At 36.8% G+C, this 13,738-nt stretch overlaps 1 protein-coding gene across 5 annotated transcripts in view; it reads right to left on the bottom strand.

Moving 5' to 3' along the window:
- LOC101804133 (vitellogenin-1) overlaps window positions 1-13,738 on the bottom strand; it is a 42,709-nt gene that overhangs the window by 26,298 nt on the left and 2,673 nt on the right. For all 5 annotated transcript variants that reach the window (XM_005010288.6, XM_072041816.1, XM_072041814.1 and 2 more), the window contains 10 exons: window positions 12,858-13,109; window positions 10,509-10,670; window positions 9,675-9,826; window positions 6,836-6,986; window positions 6,583-6,740; window positions 6,304-6,469; window positions 5,080-5,202; window positions 3,386-3,604; window positions 1,033-1,250; window positions 850-947 (listed from right to left, as the gene is read on the bottom strand). In XM_005010288.6, coding sequence (XP_005010345.4) covers window positions 850-947; window positions 1,033-1,250; window positions 3,386-3,604; window positions 5,080-5,202; window positions 6,304-6,469; window positions 6,583-6,740; window positions 6,836-6,986; window positions 9,675-9,826; window positions 10,509-10,670; window positions 12,858-13,109 — 1,699 coding nt within the window. The remainder of the gene's footprint in view (window positions 1-849; window positions 948-1,032; window positions 1,251-3,385; window positions 3,605-5,079; window positions 5,203-6,303; window positions 6,470-6,582; window positions 6,741-6,835; window positions 6,987-9,674; window positions 9,827-10,508; window positions 10,671-12,857; window positions 13,110-13,738) is intronic.

The raw sequence follows: 13,738 nt of genomic DNA, 5'->3' as shown, positions 1-13,738 counted from the left end.
TGCCAGCTACATATGCCAAATCACTGAGGCTGTCATGGTCATTTACATAGGAGAGTTGCTTAAAAAATCCCTACTGGGAAGAGTAACAGAAATTGAAAATGGAAATAGGTACAATTTGGCCCAGAAAGAGATGTCCTCTAATCTGGTCCTCTCCCCCCTAACTGCCAATGCTCTTGATTTTTCTAGGTGACTTCCATTGATGTAACTGGTGTGATTCCAGATCATGCTCATTCCAGTAAAGAATCTTGGAAAGAGGGTGCAAGAAAAATCTTTAGACAACATGCTTGAGTTAGCTACTCATAGGTGCAATGACTTGTTACATCTGCCCATTTTTGCTGTTTCACTGGGCACTACTATTGGGGTGAAGGGAATTTAGCATCATATTTGAATTCAGAAAGAGTTGTACATGTTCAGCACCAGTAGAAATTAATCCACTTCAGCAGTAATTTAGGTCCCTTCTGTTTGTTTGGTGCTGAACAATGGTATGAAATTGTTAAGCACCACTGAGACTGGCATTTGATACAGAAACATGTGCCTCACTGGCTAATGAAAACAGAGGGTTAGAGCCCCATAAGCTCTCTGGTAATTTAATGCTGGCAGTGTGCAGTGCAAAATACAGAAGGACCTAAATACTCTCAAAATGGAGAGCCTGAGATTTATTTATTTATTTATTTCCACTGAATGTAGGAGAATATGGAGCAACAATATGCAGCTAGCCACCTGGCTAGTGCAATTAAACTCTCATACTTTATTGTTATACTTCAACCTGCATATATTTCCCTAAAAAATCTTCAGGATGATTACTATGTGGCAGGGATGGGGGGGGGAGGGGGGGGTAGCATATCTTACCTTTAAACATACTGAAGCGGAAAACCTTGCTGAACTGATATCCGGATCTGTCAAATTTGGGACTTAGTACTCTGACAGCCATTCTGCAGGCAGAAGCCCTGAAAAAAATCAGTGAGCACATTAACACCTCAATTTGTCTGCAACAAGTTCTTCATCTAGAGAAATGAGGCAGATTTTCCTTACATCACTTGAAGATCCGGAGCTGTGCTTCTACCCAGGGCCCTCAGGTGAGAGTAGATGAAACTTGCCACTTGCATGCTAGGTTCCTTCAGCACAGCATCAGCTAATGTCATCAGGATTGGAAGACCTGGCTTGGTTTCAAGCAAAACCACTGCAGCTAACATTCGAACCCGAGGATGAATTCTGTGATTCAGGAAAATCTCAAGGGTGATAGCCTGGACCTGAAAATAATTAATACTTTCAGATTTACTCTATATTTGAAGAGTTTTCTAGTAACCATTCATCATCAATGAATCAACTCTTCATCAGTAGTGCAGTAAAAATTTGTATTGTTTAATTTGTAATTATTATGGTAACAATATTCCTGGTTTCAGAGTTTGAGGGCAGGAAGGGGCATTATGGTGATGTATTCTGATTCCTACACAATCAAAGCCATAGAACTTCACTGGATAAGCATTACATCAAATCTATTGTCCCTTGTTAAGCACTAGCAAATTATATCTTCAGCATAACCAGGATGAAAAGTAAGTAAAAGAGACTTCAAGAACCCACCACATATCTAAGATGTGATTTCAGTGATCACTGATCCCTGCACATAAAGGTATACTTTATTTCTAACCATTTCTCCTGGGGCTCTTTCTACCAGAATAAAAAACAGTTTACTATCAATAATCTCTATGCCATTTAGGCAATTTAAAATTGTAAGCTTATGCAACAAATGTAATTTTCACAGTACTACTCGTGACTGATGTGTTTATCGTGTACTATATTTAGTATCAAGACTAATTTTGTACTGGAACCATACACTTGCACGAGCTGCACTGAAGTGTTTGACCTCAACACCAAACAGGATGGAGATGTTGTAACACCATCTGACCATCCCTGTGTGAAGTCCTTTCTGACTGGGACAGTGCATATACATGCTCTCTTCTGAAATATCTGATTGAGAAAACTTCAACAAACTTTGCAAACACCCTGAATGAAGTCATTAACTTGACTATATTGATTATCAGATACCAAGTGTGAAAAGGATGCAATAACTTCCTTCTAAATGTTACTAACTTTTCAAATTACTACTTTTTCAAATTAAAGAATAAAAATGACAGGCCATGTGTTAAGTCTGTTTAATGCAAATATGGGTGTGTAGCTGGTTGTAAACAAGGGATTAAACTGGTTTTGAACAATGCAAAATCCAGTCATAGTCATTAACCTGTTACAGATCAATTTTCTCTAAAGTAAATGCATATAAAATAGTACTAAACAGCAGTCTGGGTCACTTGTGGAAAACTGGGCCAAAGGGCAAGCAGACATACAGCATTGTTTCCAAACACCAAATCAGCTTTTTCCTTCCCTTGCAAATAACCTAATTCCTACCCTTGCTAGTCTCTCCATCCCCCCACCCCATTTTCCCTGTCTAGCTCCTGCTCCTACCTCTAGTAAATGGTTTCTTTATTCTTTTGCTTAAAAGCAAACCCTGGCACACTATTGTCTGTGGATCAATATGTGTACTCAAACTGGGAGTCATATGCAAAAAAATAATAGTAGAATGGAAAAAATGATACAGATTAGTAGGAGAATAGTTAATGAAAGCCTTTTATTTTACTTTTTATGTTAAGAATAGTCTTATATAAAACAAACAGAAAAATTCAGTATCAAGAGAAAAAGCTTGAAAATGTAAGGTTTCCTTTTAGAAGTGGATTGCTTTAAGGTGAAAATGATTGTAAAGTGATGTCTATGGTAGATGAGATTATGCCTGTGTAGCCATTGTATGTGATATCGAATCATTATCTCGTTCAGGGACAAAAGTCACATTTAGTAAATGTTCTGTTTATGACTTAAACCCACACAATGTCTGTAAATTTGTAATTAGGATGCAAACCTCTAGTATCTATTTACAATAAGATCTGGTCTTGAATTACGATTAGATGTGACACTCAGTATTAAATGTCAATTCTCTGAAAACCTTGTTTTGTGGTTCTCTCACATACCAAAGTTGAAGTAGCACTAAACACATTTTGGTCAATAATTTAGCTTTCTGTCTAACGTCCTTGGAAAATAAATGTTTGCAGTGGAAATACTGATTTGTCTTCAACAACAAGATAATGAATATACCCTTTTAATGGGATTTTTGCTGCTTTCTGAAATAGTAGAGGTTAATGTCAAAAGGAATAAAACATGATAAGTTAGTAACGGTGAAAGAATTAAAAAAAAAAAAAAAAAAAAGCTCAAAGATATTACAGCTATGTTCGGAAAAAAAATAAAATCCTGCTCCCTTATCTCCCTTATCCCCCATCATTGATTAGCAGCAATGTGTTGACTTATTGTAAGTACAAAAGAGACTGTTTTGTTTCCTTACCATTTTTGGGTCTCTCATGCCTATATTTTTCAGGGCCATCACAGCAGTCGTATGGACTTTGAGTGGCAGATCTGAGGCACCAGCTGCATATCCAGGCAAAAATTTCTTGATGTGCTTGATGCTGGCTGGATGTCCCACATTTCCAAGGGCTTTCAAGGCCAGAGAAATTTCTTCTGTGTTAGACTTGCTCAGTGCCTCTCCTGCAAAGCCATGGAGTAGCTGAAAAAAGAAAACAAATCTGTTGAGTTCAATTCCAGCTCTTATCTATACTCCATTCCACAGCCTATGTTTGAGGCTTGACTTTGATAATTTCAGTTTGTTCAATTCACTTATTTTATTTTATTTTTTAAATTCTTTTTTTATGTTCATGAATAGGACATTTTATTCATGGAAGTATAGCCAAGAAAGCTGCTATGAACAGCTTCTTCATCATTATGCCTTAAACTTATCTAGTAAGATTTTAAAAGACAAAATTAATGGATAGATTCTAGTTCTCACTGTTTTTCAGGGTGAGTTGAAAACCCAGAAATAAAGTCCTTTGAATATCTTTGCCTACTGTTTGAAGACAGGTGCAAAAATGCAGATATAATTTAATCCTTCAGACCCTCAAATAAGATTCCTGAAGAGGTATGGCTAGTGGTGGTGTCCTTCAATATAACTGTGACAGCAACTTTTTAGTGGGATTAATAGCCAGGAATGAGATCATCAGGTCACTTTACAGCCTTCCTTGTAAGCAACTGGATCACACATATTTATGTGGCAAGATTAAAAATAGTTGTCTGAAGACTCTGAATATGAGAAAATATCCTAGCAGAAAACTTTTACAAAGAAAAAAATAAAGCTCTACAAAGGAAACACAGGTGTTATAGAATAATTTCAATACAGTTCCTGTATTTTAAAATGCATTGAATGAGGCTACATAGACATTTGCTCTAGGAAAGAACTTCCATTCCCGGGTACCGGGTTTCTTAGATTTTATTACCTCAAGAGCATTGGTTGGAATTGTAACACAGGAAATGCATGTAGGAATATCAACCATGCCTACATACCACATGAAAAAATCATGGCAGGCACACAATGTATTGGGAAAGCCCTGTTTTTGCTGAGGGTGACGGACTGACCAGTGTTCTAGATTGAAAAAACTTATTTCTCCCTCTCTATGACTGCCAGTTCGACAACCTCTGTAAACTATGACATGCACCCCTAGAATGGCAAAATGTTATTTACTGCCTGTTTAAGTTGTTTTCAGGCATGCTGAGTAAAAACATTGCAGAACAGGGATGTTAATGCTGCTACTCAATGCCTTATACTCAATGTGGATGATTGGGCTCTGTTTCTGCCTGGAAAATGTCTGAGCTACACAACTTTGAGCAAAACCCTGGGCTTTTTCTGTCATTCAGTTTATATATCTGTTAAGTGCTTATATCTAGAAGTACTTCAGAACAGGGTCATGGGACTTCATTATTAATTGGCAATAAAACACTCAGAGATACTTAGATAGAAAGGGCCATGAATTATATGCAGCTTCTTCTCACTCTCTTGTCTGTTAATCTGAAGATAAAAATGTATTTAACCAACTGGGGTTCCTTTCCCCAAAGGAAACAATGTACTTAAGTGAAATACAGATTTCAAATAATGAGGAAAGAACTCAAGGCTTAATTTTTCTTTTAAATGATACGTAAAAATTTGGTTACCTGAAGGCATTCAGAGCAGGAGTCTGATGAGGAGCACTGTTTGTAGCACAGTGATGCATAGCTGAGATGGCAAACCTTTCCAAGTACAGTACTTGAGCGTGGACAATGCTTTTTCACGATGAGCTGGGGAGAAAGAAGTTATTTGTTACTACCATTATTGAAAAGAACAGCAGTATTGGAAACAGTGTTTCTGCTGAATACAAGGCAATACCATTTTTTTTTATTTTTTATTTTTATTTGTATTAATGGATTTATAGTTATTCAGCGAATATTACTGTATTTGACAATGCAATCATAAAGTAATTCCAAGTAACATCTGGAAGGCAGATATGTTGCTTTTATAGCATTTTGGATTTAAAATTGGTATAGACTATAATCTGAAAGGAGGAAATAAACCAGTTATGAAATGGATAGGTTATTAATTGGGTACACATTATTCAAAAAGCATATTTAGGTGTTTTATAATTGCTTCAGCTATAGATACAAAATGAAAAATTGAGATCTGTTGTGAATGGAGTTCAGTACTTTGGGCAGACAGGAATATTCATATAAATGTAGGAGATGATGGGAGGCAACAACACACTTCTTTGAGTGGGAAGCACAGCATTACCACACAGCAATGGCCAGGCTGTCTTGGCTTTTACAGCTGACAAAACTGTCTATTCTGATATTCATGGTCTTTTCTGAGGATAGGCAGAGATCAGTATCTGCATTTGAGGGCAGAATTAGACCGTGCAGAATAGGAAAAAAACTGTAAAAATGATTAAACCTCCTACATGGGCTCTACATTGGCATAATTCCCTTGATTTCAATAGATTTGCTCTGATTTATAACCATCCTGCCAGGCCAATCAGGACGAATACATGGATATAACAAATATGTATTTCTTACTCCCAGTCTTTGTAGACACTCTGTTAGAGATCCAATCTGATGTAACTATAAAGTACATTTGGACAAAGGAAGACTAGAAACCACTGTTTGCAACAATAACCTCTGTCACTGGGGGGTATTTCACTCTTTCTTTCCAGTTTTATTCTGGATTCATTTTTGCCCTTTTGATTTGCATTCTCCTCCCCTCAAGACACTCAGGAAATAAACTCCTTTCAGCTTCGCTAGAGGATATAAACCTTTATATTTTCAAAGCCTTTGCAATCTTGTCAAAGTAATAAATACAGCAGATGCTATAATCAGTAAAGGGTGATTTGAGTGTTTAAAGAATCCTACTGTAGCTTCCTCCATCACGTCCCGAGTTGGTGTGCTTGAGTGCAGAGCCACGAGCACTGATTGAGCCACTTCCCAGTTGGTGAGCTCCTGTTTCTCCATTTTATGCCTCAAGAACCTGAGTGCACGGTGACTGGCCACTGCAGGAAGTATATCCAAAAAGTAGCGCCTGGAATGGGAAAGGCAAGGACCATTTTCCAGATCTGTACTTGAACACAATAATTCCAGATGGCCTCCAACAGAATTTATCAGTAGAAGATTCACTACTTGTATTGCTTGTACCTGTACGCTGGCCGATTTGAGAACCGTTTCCACACTGATTCATAATTCTCCTCATTTGCAGCACGGAAGAGGTGCATAAGCTTGAGGGCTTTTGCTGGTGCATCACTGGAAAGCTGTTCATATGTGGTCTCTACTAGGTCTTGCAGGCTTTCTTCTATCTGCAGGAAGATAAAAATGCATGAAGCTCACATGCTGTTTCCCACATGCACTAATTCTAATCTCTAGCCAAAAGTCTGTCAGAGGCTAATTTTACCTGGCTTTCCACATCTTTTATTTTGAATAAGTGGATGGGAAGCTGAAGCAATTCACTGCCAAACTGGTACTGAAGTGACCCACGTTTTTGGAATTCTTTTGGTGGGACCTCTGCCATGTTCTTTTGCACATCAATCAAGGCAAGTTTCTGCCTGGAATAGAGGAAACCAGAGAGATAACATCACAAGATGCAGGGTACAAACTACAAACCTCTCTGCATTGCCATGCAGCTGCATTTTATTAAAGGCTTTGGTTATTGAGGGGTAAAGATATTTACAAACAGATGTCATTAGGACACGATGCTCAGAACTGTACTCTGAAAAGGTGTTCATTTACCCAACAGGGCTCAGATCAGAGCCAGTCTTTCCTTCAACTGGAATAACACAGCTTGAGAATTCATGGAAGAAGTGGGAGGTGAGAAGCTGTGGCCTGAAGAAAATCACAGAAACTGTGTGTTGTGTCTTAAGAAGTAAATTAAGGATTAGGGAAAAATAACTGGTGGGAAAGTTTTTTTTTTCAGAAATTATCACTTAATTTAAACCTTTTAAGATGTTCATAAAAGCTTTCACATGTCTGTGTCTCCTGGATGATTCAAAAGGAACTGAAAATTGTTAGATACAATAAGAAATGTTACAGTTTTTTATTTGCACTACTTCTATTTCCTCCCCATTTTGCCCAGCAAGCTGAATGTCCTGGGGACTGCAGAATATAAAAGGTTCTCATGAAGTTTCAAATTGGATTTCCCAAACAAAGAGGGACACAAATTCAGGATTACTCTTTGGAAAAGTACTAAAGTTTTTGGAAACTTTTCAAAGAACACCAAACCTCTATCCTTTGTTATTAGGAATAATTCATATGAGAGACTGTCTTTGTAAACATTTGCTGTCTGTGCTCAATATTCATCTAAAGAGATGCATCCTGTGACACCAATTACATTTATAATAGGTCATTTAGGACATTATAATAAAGTTAGGCATTTGTATTTAACAACTGAAAACATTCCAAAAGCAATATTGTTGTACTACACAGTATCTCAAAAATCTCTGTAGAAAATTGGCTCGTTTATGTTGGAATCTCTATGATGAACTCCTGTATCACTTTTTATCTACTCCTTCTGTACGTATTACAGATTGGCTGCAGAAAATATCATATAACTAATTTCCAGACAAGCCACTAGAATTTGAATAGAAATAACTACAGAATCTGAAGAGATTTTTTTCTCTCTTAAAAGTTTATATAATATTGTTAAAAAGGCCTTTGGATCAGAAAGTATAACGTCAAGTACACTTTGGCAGATTTAACTCCCTTTTTGAAAATGCGATGGATCTATTATGTTATCATCTTCATTGTTTTGGGAAGGGATATATCTTCCTAGAATAGATGGGAAAATGTTAGACTCCAAAAGGAAGAACAAATGAATACTAAAGATAGGATTTAAATGGTGAAACAAAAGTAAAACCTCTCTTGGCTTTAAAAAGTGCTGTAAGAGTCTTATGTTGAACAGGTCTGAAAAATCAACTCCAAATGTTTCAAGTCCTTGATGCTAGATTTTCTATTTATTTATTTATTTAACACAGAGTGTATTGCAAAATTAACATCTGAAAACTAGTATGACACATCAGTATCTTCCCAGCTACCTCTGGCCCTTTCTTCTGGGCAATTCAAGAGATCATGCAAGAGAAAATGGGGAAGAATAGAGGTACTATTTCTGGGGGCTTTGTACCTGAAGAAGAATAGTAAGGATGACAGATTGTGTAGGCTTGCAGAGAGTGAGCTTAAATCAGCACTGGCTCCAGACTAATGATCACTCACAGCAGCCTATAATTTCATAAAAGTACCACAGCTGTATACATCTTTACCTAGATTGCATGAGAGAATAAAGTTGCTTTCATCTTTACTGTACTTTTTTGTTTTGGTTAGCCAAACTGAAAATATTTATCATATTAATTAAGTTAATCGTTGTTTTATTGACATGAAATTTCTGATGTTGCAGTTTCCAAAAATGTATATTATACCAGTAGATTGTTACAGAAAATGGAGCAATGCAAGATTACAGCAGTTCAAGAGTGGGATTAAGGTATAACTTCTACGTGACATTCATTCATGAAATTATATTCAGTTGGGCTACCCTGTCTATCAGAGTTCTCTACTAAAGCAGGTAACAAAACCTTTCAATGGATTATTTTGATGCAGACAAATCAAAATAATTAAAACACTGAAAGTCTGGGATCTTGAGCAGAGGCTTAATTTCTTAGACAACTATGTTCTCATTTTGCCCCAAACTTGTTTAAAAATCACACATTTTTACATGTATTGTTCCCAATCTTTTTGCAATAAGAAACGATTTCCTATCAAGGAACAGTTTTGGTGCAAGATTTGCAAGCAGCCCACAGTACTTAGGAAGTATATCGGAATCCAAAGTCCTACCTAGCTTTCTTGTGAACTAGTCTCCAGGGTCTCTTACTGCATTATTATTTTCCAGGGAACTCTCTTTCAGTGAGTAACTGTCTTTCAAAGTATTTTATTGCAAATATATTAGTTCACAGTTTTTCAGATGGAATTACATTTGTTTTGGCTTTTATGACATAAATCAAATATCCTTGAGAAATAAAATAGTCAAACCCTGCCAAGTTTAGCTAACAAAATTTGGATAGTGATGTGCATGTTTCAGATTTACAACTAACAGTGAAGGTTGTTTTTATGAACTGTTTGGGGTTTTATGTAATTAAATACTGGCAAACAATTGACCGTGGAAGTAAAGGATTTATTTCAGTTATGGAGTTTGACCAGATTACTGAGATGCTGAGTTAGGTGCTGAATTGAAGACATATGTACAGTACCTTGCTTCCACTATAACATTTCCTCCTGTTATCTCATTGAATGGTGCAAACTGGTGTATTTCCTCGACATCAGCTTGTGTGATTACAGCTTCATTACGTGCATATTTAATTTTGTAATTGTAAGTAGCAGTTGCCTGGGAATTCTTGTTTCTCTTTATAATGAAAAAAAGTAACAAAGAACATAGAAAGTCATTTAACTTCTAAATTCTGTGCCTAGAAGCTATTACATCACCCACTTCAACCCACTTATTTTCCAGGGCTGTTTTTCTCATTGACCACATGAGCACTTGATGTGAATTCTGCCTGTACACTTCCATGGGAGAGGTCAGGCACGCTGTCTGGCTCCGTTTCTTTTACTGCTAGTAACACTGCTAAGTGTTAACTGTTTTTTCTTTTTCCCAAGTGTAAGTCATTGGTTATTGCCTTGGGAAGGAGAGACGCTTACTGAGCAGAGCAGCAGTAAAAGCCACACAATTTATTATTTCAAATACAGGATTATAATAAGACACAGAAGTATCTATCCTGAATAGCAGAAACTGGATTTAGCTTTTTATTTTTTTTTTGACATGATAATTAATTTATCAACTCATGTTGATAATTAATGGTTTCCAAGCCAGCCAGCTGAGGTATATGCATATTACACAACAGTCTGCACCATAGACCTCCGCTGCTCTGTGGATTTCATTTTCATACAGGAAAAAAAAAAGTCAATAGATATAACAGAACTGACTCTTCTCTCACTTTGGGTGTTACAAAACATCAGATAATGTGGATGCTAAATGGCTCTCTGCATATGAATATAAAATATGTAAACATGATACTGCTCTAATTTACCTGCTGGCAGGTCTGGCATGGATGAGCGTATGCTGAACCTGTGACCACTTGGACTTTCTCTTCACAGCTGTTCAGGTCCTTGGATTTTGTCACATAGACTAGGTTTGCTCTCTTGTTTTCTTGAATTGCATATGTTGTGTTACAAATACCTCCGATCCCAGACTGGCAAAATAGAGATAGTGATTTTAGAAGTTTACCCCTCCACAAAGCTCCATCAATTCCTCACATTGACTCTGCTTTTTAATTCTATATTTTCAAAATTCCTGATGGGAGTGCATGCTTTTTTATTCACTGTACTGTCTAGAAGGAAAAATGGGATGATCTGTACCTTCATTTCCTTTTTCCCTTTCATTTCCTTGTAACAGGTTACCAGTAAGCCAAACCAGACTTTCCCTGAGAGAACTAAAACATTTGAGAGCTTCCCTGAGACAAGATCTGAAGCCTGAGAAAAGATGGGTAGTGACTTCCAGTTAGAGCTGTTGATTATGAAATATGATTTGAGGAATATTAATAAAAAGTGCCAAAATAATGTGATCAGTCGGAATGAAATTTCAACAGCAAAGTATTTTAAGGTTGGAGATGACATTCTGCCCTTAAAATTTGCTTTTATAGATAGCTTAAAAATGCCTATGGAACAGACCTTGGAATATCAGATGATCTGTCATGATACAAACAGCAAGAATTAAAAAGAATTTCAGGACAGCAGAGTTTTGATTGTGGGTTTTCTTGAGCGTGCAGTTTTAGCTCAGATCTTCAATAATATTTCAAGCATATATATTTATAAGAGCTCTTAAATCTCCTTCAGTCAGTGAGGAGATTTTGGAGAGGAAAATATTTGATTGCATTTTAGGAGGAAGGGTTATTTTCATGATTTTTTTATTGTTATTGATAGCATAGCCACTCCAGAGAGCAGCTCTGGGCTATGTCAGAACAGCAAAATGGTCATGTGATGGTTGCAAGGCAAGTCATATCCACTCTATCTTTAATTTAACAGCATTCCTGAAGACACAGTGGCTCCGGTAAGGGCTAGGAATACGAACCCACATTCAGGCTTTCCAAAAGACTTGTACTCTGCAGATACAGGTATGGGGCTCCTCTGCAGACCAGGGTGAGGTAGAGACATTTAAATTTAAAGGGGAATGTGGCTTGGTGGGATGAGTTAGCCTTATGCATTACTGGACTTGTAGGGTTATTTAATTCACATCTAGCTCAGATATCTTTGCCCTACACCCTGTAGGCTGTGAAGCAGACTTGCTCAGCTTAGTCCTTTAAACCTGTGTGCAGCTCATATTTGGAGACTAAATAATGCTTATCTTCCTTTACAGAGAGAGTTGAGATTGTCAAGCAAGTGTGCCAATGCTCATTAATCAGTTGCTGCCTGAGAAAAGCAAAGAAAACTTGGAAACAATTTTAGGAGGCAAAGTTACATATATAGCTCAGCTATGAGAATGGGACATATTACTAACTGAATTAGAAAGAATGAAGATGTAAAACTAGATATGAGAAAATAGAGCTGCAGAACATGCGACACCACCACCTGGGTTTTTATGTGCAACAAGCAGCATGATATTAAATCATGCAGTTCCTTTCTGAGAAAGAGCTCCACTTACATAAAAATATATTTTAAAAAAATTAGTTATTCTGGTCTGCATTTGCAATAAAAATAACATGAAAGTATAATAATTTCAAGGTTTTTGCTGATCTCTGAATCAAATGTAGTCTAATCAATGTAAATATGGTTTTGGAAAAGCCAAACACATTGTAATTTCTATGGCGAATAGTAATATCATATGATTTACCTTGACTAAGATATTAAAACCTGAAAAACAGTGGAAATTCCAACAGAGCATCAACTGCAGCTGTCATATCTATTACAGTAATATCATAGCATATGTACTGTTTTCCTTTTAAAAGAGGAGCTAGAAGATATTAAAGTATATATGATTGGTTAAAAAGTCAAATTGCTGTTATTTTAGCTTTAATCTTGTGTTGCAAAGTTTAAGCCTGTTTTAATACAGTAGTCAAATTTTACATAAGCTTCAGCTTTCACAGGAATTTACTTTTCTTAGAATTGCAAGCCAGAGTTTGTAAGGGTCTAATACTGCAAATGCATTTTCTGAAATACTTTGATCAATCAGATTAAAAATCTACTGTTCTGTCATCCTGTTTAGCTATAGCTCCATCAAATACTGTTCCATAAGAATAACCAAATGGTTATTACCCTAGCTTAGGTGTTTCTTGGTATTGAAGTTTTTATCAGGGATGAATTCAGAAAATACAGTAGAAAAATCTGAAAAGAAGGCTTATTTATTTGTATAGCAACCACAATGGCCAAGATAAAATGCTCACCTCCTGTAAACTGTATGAATGCTGCATCTTCTTCATACTGAGTTCCAGCATGTTCAGAATCCCTCTGTAGATATTCAGACTGTCATCTGAGACAGAATCAGGAGCCATGAGGTTTCCAACGTGGCCATTGCTATACTCAAACTTGATGGGATTACTAAGTTGTCCAGTTAGTGCCTGAGTCAGTTTCAATGATCGAGAGAATGAACTTGTAGGCCAGATGCCATTGTACTCTGCTGCTTCGATCGAGTGAATCTAGAACAAAAGGGGCAATATAATTCCTCTTTAACGTTTTCATTTTTTTTCAACACATGTAAGCAACTAGAGTTTTACTCACTTCAAAAATACACATTTAAATAACATAAATTCTCTTCAAAGGGAAAACTTGCAGTTGTCATTTAACACAGTTCATACAAATATACATATTTTTTATATATAAAAGGAAAGAGAGTAATGCAAATGACTGTGACATTTCCACAGTCACTGCACTCTGTTCTGTTTCAGAGATAATCCATATTGCCAAAGGTTGACTTGTATGAAGAAATGAGCCAGAAAAGAACTGCATGAATCAGGTTGCTACCCAAAAGTAGTATGGAAGATCTGCAGGAAATTGCAGGAGAAAGTTAATGTTGCATAAAGCATCATTAACTCCTGTTGTGAACTCTGTCGTCTCTCTTGCTGGGGTCACAGAGCACAGACAGCAGTCAGAAACTAATAACAACATGGCTGCTGGGCCAGCCAGATAGTCATAATTAGTTTGAGCAGTGGATAGCAGATTACAAAAATTGTCTTTCTCTACATGTTTTGCAGTGGTGCACAAGAGCCGAAGGCTCATGCACTGGCCCAAACCCTGCTCCACACATCATGCTCTAGCTTCAACATGG

Source organism: Anas platyrhynchos, chromosome 8 (genome assembly GCF_047663525.1).
Source record: "Anas platyrhynchos isolate ZD024472 breed Pekin duck chromosome 8, IASCAAS_PekinDuck_T2T, whole genome shotgun sequence".
Taxonomy (NCBI): domain Eukaryota; kingdom Metazoa; phylum Chordata; class Aves; order Anseriformes; family Anatidae; genus Anas; species Anas platyrhynchos.
Note: the sequence above shows the minus strand (reverse complement) of the source record. Positions and strands in the feature narration are given on the sequence as shown.